The 7,852-nt window shown below is 46.9% G+C and overlaps 1 protein-coding gene across 1 annotated transcript; it reads right to left on the bottom strand.

The window, feature by feature from the left end:
- Nucleotides 1–3,438: 3,438 nt before the first annotated feature.
- On the bottom strand, nt 3,439–4,299 carry LOC148071400 (uncharacterized). The gene has a single exon (XM_087799708.1). The coding sequence runs from the start codon at nt 4,297–4,299 to the stop codon at nt 3,439–3,441; it is 861 nt and encodes a 286-aa protein (XP_087655834.1).
- Between the last annotated feature and the right edge of the window lie 3,553 nt (nt 4,300–7,852).

The raw sequence follows: 7,852 nt of genomic DNA, 5'->3' as shown, positions 1-7,852 counted from the left end.
ACCCCTAACGGTTCACCCGCCAACCCTGTCAGCCGGACCAGCAACCCCCCAGCCCCAGCACCGCCCCCAGCGCAACCCCCCGTCCACCGCCCCAACCACCCCCGCCAGCACCAACCCCCGCACACCACCAAAGACCCCCCGGAAGCGGGCCACCCCCACGCCGGCACAAGGGGCCATCGCGGCACCAGCGGTCACCACCACCAGGCCCAAGGCCCCACAGGCCCCACCCGCCGGGCCCCTCACACCCGAATCGGCCAAGCCAGAACGGCCCCGGCGAGAAAAGAGGGTTTATAAAGCTCGGTGTCTAAAACTCCTCCAGCATTCTCAGCCTATAGCAGCTAAGATAAACAGTCAAGTTAGTTATAGGCTTTATCGAAAAGTAAGGTTTTAAGATTGTTTTTAAACATAGAGAGGGTGTCTACCCTCCGGACTGAAGCCGGTAGTTTGTTCCACAGCAGAGGGGCTTGAAAACTGAAGGGCCTGGCTCCGAATCTACATTTAGAGATTTGTGGTATAACTAATAGATCACAGTTTAAGGATCGTAAGGTCCTTGAGGGTTGGTAAGTTTGGATTAAATCTTTAATGTATGTTGGTGCTAGACCATGTAAGGCTTTATAGGTTAGGAGAAGGATTTTAAATTGTATTCTAAATTCTACAGGAAGCCAATGTAGGGAAGACAGTACAGGGGAAATGTGTTCGCACCTCTTAGTCTTAGTCAGGACACGAGCTGCAGAGTTCTGAATGAGCTGAAGAGTTCTGAGAGATTTTTTAGAACATCCTGAGAGAAGAGAGTTACAATAGTCCAGCCTGGAGGTTACAAAAGCATGGATGAGCTTCTCAGCAGCATCTAAAGGAAGGAAGTGCCTGATTTTTGAAATGTTACGAAGGTGGAAGTAAGCAGTCTGTGAGATTTGTTTTATGTGTGAGTTAAATGATAAGTCCTTGTCAAAGCATACACCCAGATTCTTTACAGTGGTGCTAGTAGCAGGAGCAAGTCCATTTTGTAAAGCTAGATCATTAGTTAATGATTGTCTGAGATGTTGCGGACCAACTAGTAAAACCTCAGTCTTTTCCGAGTTCAGTAGGAGGAAGTTTTTGGTCATCCATGACTTGATATCTGTAATACAGGACTGTAGTTGTGTTAGCTGATTTCTTTCATCTGGCTTCATGGAGAAGTAAAGTTGGGTGTCATCAGCATAACAGTGAAAGTTTATAGAGTGTCTTCTAATCAAGTCCCCTAGTGGGAGCATATAGATTGTGAATAGTATTGGACCGAGAACAGAACCGAACCTTGTGGGACACCATAGCTGACCTTAGTGTGTGTCGATGAGAGGTGGTTGACATGTACATAGTGCGTTCTATCCGACAGGTAAGATTTAAACCAGTTAAGAGCAGTTCCACGAATGCCTATATGGTTTTCTAGCCTCTGTAGAAGGATTTGGTGGTCGACAGTGTCAAATGCAGCACTGAGATCTAGAAGAACAAGAACTGAAACATGGCCCTGATCAGAGGCCATCAGTAGGTCGTTACTTACTTTTACCAGGGCGGTCTCTGTGCTGTGGTGTTCCCGACTACCAGACTGAAACACCTCAAATTGATCATTGTCCTGGAGATAATCACAGAGCTGACTTGTTACCACTTTCTCCAGAAGTTTTGAAATGAAGACTAGATTAGAGATAGGCCTATAGTTAGTGAGGACCTCTGGACCGAGAGTGGGTTTTTTAAGCAGAGGTTTAATTACTGCAACTTTAAAAATCTGAGGCACATAGCCTGATGTTATTGACAAGTTAATAATGTCAAGTATGAAAGTGCTAAGTAAGGGGAACAGTTCTTTAAGTAGCCATGTGGGAATAGGATCGAGAAGACATGTTGTGGACTTTGAGGAGGAAACAACCTGGGACAGCTGTCGAGTACTCACTGGTAGAAAGGAGTCAAAATATGTATCAGTCATAGTGTCTGTGTCCGGTGAGGCTGCACTGGTTGTATTAGAAGAATCTAGGAGGTCTTGAATCTTTCCTCTAATAGTTACAATTTTTTCATTAAAAAAGTTCATGAAGTCACTGCTACTAAGATGAGAAGGGATGGACTGCTCAATGGACTGATGGCTCCGTGTCAGCCTGGCTACAGTACTGAATAAGAACTTGGGGTTATTCTTATTTGCTTCTATAAGTGATGAGTAGTAGCTCTGGCTTTCCGAAGAGATGCCTTGTATATTTTTAACTTATCCTGGTAGAATTCATTATGTTTTGATGAACGCCATTTCTTCTCTAGTCGTCTAGAATCCTGTTTTAATTTACGTGTTTCCTGAGTATACCAGGGAGCAAGACTACTTCTGTCTTCAACAGTCTTTTGAGTTAGTGGTGCGATTAAGTCAAGCGTATTGTGCAACGAGTCTGTAAAACTGCCCACAAAGTTATCAATGTCTGGGTGACTATGGGTAGAGTTTCTTGACACACTGAGGCTAGGCATTTTACTGAGCACAGAGGGAATTATTTCCATAAACTTGGTAACGACACTTTCAGACAGACATCTTTTGAGAGTGCTCCTGCTCTGTAGACTTGGCTCATTTAAAATGAAGTCAAAGGTTATTAATTGATGGTCAGAAAGAACTGAATTCTGAGGAGAGACAATAACATTTTTAATTTCAAGTCCGTATGCTAAGACAAGGTCTAATGTGTGCTTAAAACAGTGAGTCGGTTCATGTACATACTGAGAGAAACCAAATGACTCCAGGATAGAGTTAAACCTGTTAGCTAAGCTATCATGGACCATATCAACATGGATGTTAAAGTCACCAACAATAATCACTTTATCTGATTTAAGCACCAGGCTGGTCAAATACTCAGGGAACTCAGACAAGAATTCAGAATAAGGTCCAGGGGGACGATAGACTCCAACAAAGAGAAGTGACTGACCTGATCTCAAGGTTGTATTAGATACGCTAAGTATAATACTTTCAAAAGAGTTGAAATCACATTGTGGTCTAGTAAAGGTTGACAGACATGAGTTGATGATGGCTGCGACTCCACCTCCTCGACCAGAGCGTCGAGGGGCGTTAAAGTTAGTGTGGCTGGGTGGTGTTGATTCATTTAAAGATACGTAATCATCTATAGACAGCCAAGTTTCGGTTAAGAATAATAAGTCAATGGTTTTATCTGATATAAGTTCATTAATTAGTGCAGCTTTTGAGGACAGGGATCGGATATTCAACAATCCGCACTTAATTCTCCTGTCCTCTACAATGGTAGTATTTATTTGATTTCGATTTATTTGAATTAGATTTTCTTTAATAGCTCTTCTACTGACATTTTTACTTGGTTTTATTAAGCGGGTCAGATTGACCCTCTCTATGTGGTTAGAGGCGGGTGGCTGTTGTGGGAGAAGGGCAGAAGAGTGTGGAAGACTGCAGTTCTGCCTTCCGATCTGTGCTCTGAGTTGTCACGTTACACTAAAACTCTCAACACTGCTAGACAAGAGAGATGCTCCTTCCAACGTGGGATGGATGCAGTCTCTCCTAAGCAGACCAGGTTTTCCCCAGAAGGTTTTCCAGTTGTTAACAAAGCCAACCCCATTTGCGGGGCACCACTCCGACAACCAGCGATTAAATGATGAATAGCGAGTAAACATATCATCATTGGCCATATTGGGAAGGGGTCCAGAGAACACTACGGAGTCCGACATTGTTCGTGCAAATGCACACACCGACTGAACGTTTACCTTGGTGACCTCCGAGCGACATAATTGGATGTCGTTGATGCCGACATGAATAATTATCTTACTGTATTTATGTTTAGCTTTAGCCAGCAGCTTTAAATTTGATTCAATGTCGCCCGCTCTGGCCCCAGGAATGCAGACTACTCTCGCTGGCTTCGCTAGTTTAACGTTCCGAAGAATGGAATCGCCTATGAACAGAGCAGGTTCCTCGACCGGTGACTTGTCGAGTGGAGAAAATTTGTTCGAAACGCTAAGGGGTTGGTGGTGCTCCGTTGACTTTTGCCGGGAACTATTCCTCCCACGAACAGTCACCCACCGACCCTGGTTTCCCGGCTGCTCGGGAATTGCTGGAGGACTACCTGCTAAGCTATGTGGCTGTGCACTGTCTACCTGACACTGGCTAGCTAGCGGTTTAGCTTCGACAGCGCACAACCGGCTCTCTAGTTCAACGAGCTTCACCTCCAGTCTAGCTAGCAGGCTACACTTTACACAGCTAATGCTATCTCTAAAGGAGGTCGAAGCGTAACTAAACATCTGACACACCGAGCAGGAAAGAACAGAGGAGGGAGAGGGAGAAGGAGACATAGTGAGGGGGAGGTTTGACGAATGCGCTCACCGGGAAGTTTTTCAGACTTGTCCTCGGCCCGATTCGACTTCAGAGGATGTTGGTCCAAAAATAAATGTAGATGTTCACGGATGCTCCAGGAATAAGGCGAACAAAAAGAAAAAAGATTGTTCTGCTTGCAGCGAGAGAGACGCTGCACGGTGCTGCACTACGATACGACAGGTGATACAACAGGCGCTAGGACTAATGTTCCTGTAATCTTACCACATATTCGCTGATGAAATCCAGCTCTACTGCTCTTTTTATCCAACTGAGCCCCAGAGGCTGAGCAGCCTAGTCAATCGTTTGCTAGAAATCAAACAATGGCTGCATGAAAACCCTTTGCAGCTAAATATTGACAAAACTGAAACTTTGGTTATTGCTCCTGATGATAAGGTTCCAGGGTTGAGTCAATACTTGGGTGACTTGGTTCAGTCTGTCAAACTGAGTCTTAGAAATCTCGGTGTTGTATTTGACAAAGACATGTCTCTTGTTCAACACTGCAGAAACTGTTTCCTTCAACTGAAAAAAATCTCTAAACCTAGGAAAATGTTGTCACAGCATGATCTGGACCTTATAATCCATGTGTTTGTGTCTTCTCGTCTAGACTACTGCAACAGTTAGTTTTCATGATTTAAAAAGAAGGCTTACACCCCAGCTCAGGTCTGTGGATCAAAATCTGGTGATTGTTCCTAGCACACGGTTCAGGACCAGAGGAGAGAGATCATTCCAGGCTGTTGCTACTAAGCTTCAGAACGTTCTTCCTGTCTCTATGCACTTGATGGAGTCTACTGACTCCTTCAAGAAACATCTAAAGACACTTTTATTCATGCAGGTTTTTCCTTGATTCTCTGAGACTCCTGTGTTCGTCTCTGTGGTGTATTGACCTCTTAAGCATATATTTTATCAGGTTTTGCTTTAATTGTTTTAACACTTTTGTCACCCTGGTCTAGAAAAGTACACAAATATTAATGACTTACTTACTTAAGACACTGTCATGTTTTGGTGCTTTCCTGTTTTATTTTGTAGTCGGTTTCCTGTTTTGGTTCGTGTTTTATTTTGTGTCTTGACAGACGCTGGCAGGTGCGCGGCTGGGGGTGATTGAATGGCGGGTTCTTCCCACAGAAAAGGAGCGTCGCGGACCTGAAGAACTCGCCAGAGAATTGAGTTTCCAGACTAGGTTGGCATTCATAGATTCTCTCTGCTCGTGTTTCCTATGAACGTTTTCCTGAAGACCCCTGACGTTGTCAGCGCCTTGTTTTGCTCACGTGAGTCTTTTTTCCTCTTTTGTTTTAGTTCCGGATCTGAGATCCCGATCTCCAGCCGCGTCCTGCCTTTGTCCCGAGTTCCTGATTTGTTTTTTTGTTTCGGTCCCTTCCGACCGCCTGGAATATTAAAAGACTTTTGCTTGAACATTTGCTCCGGGAATATTTGTCCACTTCCGCTTCTGGGTCTCCTGCCGAGTTCAACCCGTGACAGAATTCTCTGGCCACCAAATGGACCCAGCGGATGTGAAGGAGCTCCGCCGAGCCCTCGGTTCCCAAGGAACCAGACTATGTTCTCTGGAGGAGGTGACGCGGGACTCTTCGCTTGGCCCCTCCCGCACCTGTTGCAGCCACCGCAGCCTCTGTGCGCGCTCCGACTGTTTCACCTGCTCACACTGAAAGACTTCCGGTTCTACGTGAACCCACTATACCCACGCCGGGAAATTATAGTGGAGAAGTGGGTGGTTGTTCACGTTTTTTGCTACAAGTTCAGTTAGTTTTTAGCCAGCAGCCCTCCTCGTTTTCTGCAGGTCGCGCTCAGATCGCTTATCTAATAAACCTCTTCCGGGGTAGAGCAGCGGACTGGGCTACTTCCCTGTGGGAGTCTAACTCTCCGGCTTTAGCAAATTTTGATTGTTTCTCTGACGAGATGCGCCGGGTTTTTGACCTACCACATCGCTCTCCCGCGGTGTCCTCTTGAAGACTACTCAGGTTACGACAGGGCGAGGAGTCTGTGGGGCATTACTCGGTAGATTTCCGTATTTTAGCTGCTGAGAGTGGTTGGAATGAACCCGCACTGATCACCGCGTTTACCCAGGGGTTAGGTAGCGCAGTCAGGGATCAACTTTCCACACGGGAAGAACCAGAGGGGTTGGAGGCTCTTATCAGCCTAGCCATCAGAATTGATAATAGGTTGAGGGAGCACCGCAGGGAACGTGGCAGGGACGTTTTCACTTCCTCTTTTCCTCCTTTCGACCAGCCTGCTCCTCTGTTAACTCCTGAGACTCCGACGCCGCCACCTGATGAGCCGATGCAGCTGGGTCGGACACGTTTGTCTCCGGAACAGCGCTCCCACAGGCTCACGAAGGGACTGTGTCTATACTGCGGCGAGCCTGGTCATCGACTACTTGTCTGCCCCAGTCGACCTAAGGTTAGTGCTCGGGTGGGACACACTCGCTCGTCGCATGACCCGACTCACCGGATCACCCTACCTGGTCTTTTTCCTTTCCTCCGTTCCTCCGGAGTATCACAGTTTGGGTGAGGTCTTTAGCAAGGAGAGGGCGCTATCCCTACCACCGCACCGTCCCTATGACTGCGCCATTGACCTACTTCCTGGTTCTCCTCTTCCCTGTAGTAGACTGTATAAGGTTTCTCGCCCGGAGCGCCAGGCCCTCGACACTTATATCGGGGAGTCACTGACCGCCGGTTTAATTCACCCCTCTTCTTCGCCTCTTGGTGCAGGGTTCTTTTTTGTGAGTAAGAAGGACAAGTCCCTGAGACCTTGTATTGACTACCGGGGATTAAACAGCATAACCGTTAAGAATCGGTATCCCCTCCCACTCATAGACCCGTCGTTTGACCCTCTGAACAAGGCCATGTTATTCACCAAACTGGATCTTAGAAGTGCTTATCACTTGGTCCGTGTTAGAGAGGGAGATGAGTGGAAGACGGCTTTTAAGACCCCCTTAGGTCACTTTGAGTACCTGGTCATGCCGTTTGGCCTGGCCAATACGCCAGCGGTTTTCCAGAGACTGATCAATGAGGTCTTAGGGGACCTTTTGAGTAATTTTGTGTAAGTTTATCTTGACGACATTCTGATCTTTTCCAGTTCTCCTGAGGAACACGTCAGCCACGTCCGCCGCGTACTCCAACGATTACTAGAGAACAGACTGTTTGTCAAGGCAGAGAAGTGCGAGTTCGGAGTCCCCACAGTGAGTTTTTTGGGTTTTATTCTAGGACAGGGCAGTTGCGGCCTGATCCCATGAAGGTGGAGGCAGTTGCTCAATGGCCGGTGCCTGTTAGCCGAAAGGAATTGCAGCGATTCTTGGGTTTCGCTAATTTTTATCGCAGGTTCATCCGGGGTTATAGCCAGGTTGCCGCTCCATTAACCCAGCTTACCTCCACCAAGAGTGCTTTCACCTGGTCCTCCAAGGCGGACGACTCCTTCAACCGGCTGCGCTCGCTGTTCTCCTCCGCGCCTATCCTTCGACACCCCGACCCAGCCCGTCAGTTCATCGTGGAGGTGGACGCTTCAGACACCGGCATAGGG

The sequence above is a fragment of the Callionymus lyra genome, chromosome 9, assembly GCF_982586985.1.
Source record: "Callionymus lyra chromosome 9, fCalLyr1.hap1.1, whole genome shotgun sequence".
NCBI classification, from domain to species: Eukaryota; Metazoa; Chordata; class Actinopteri; order Syngnathiformes; family Callionymidae; genus Callionymus; species Callionymus lyra.
This window is presented reverse-complemented; position numbering and strand designations above follow the sequence as displayed.

Coding starts and splice junctions, on each gene's coding strand:
- LOC148071400 (XM_087799708.1), bottom strand. CDS start 4,299: ATGTCTCCTTCTCCCTCTCCCTCCTCTGTTCTTTCCTGCTCGGTGTGT.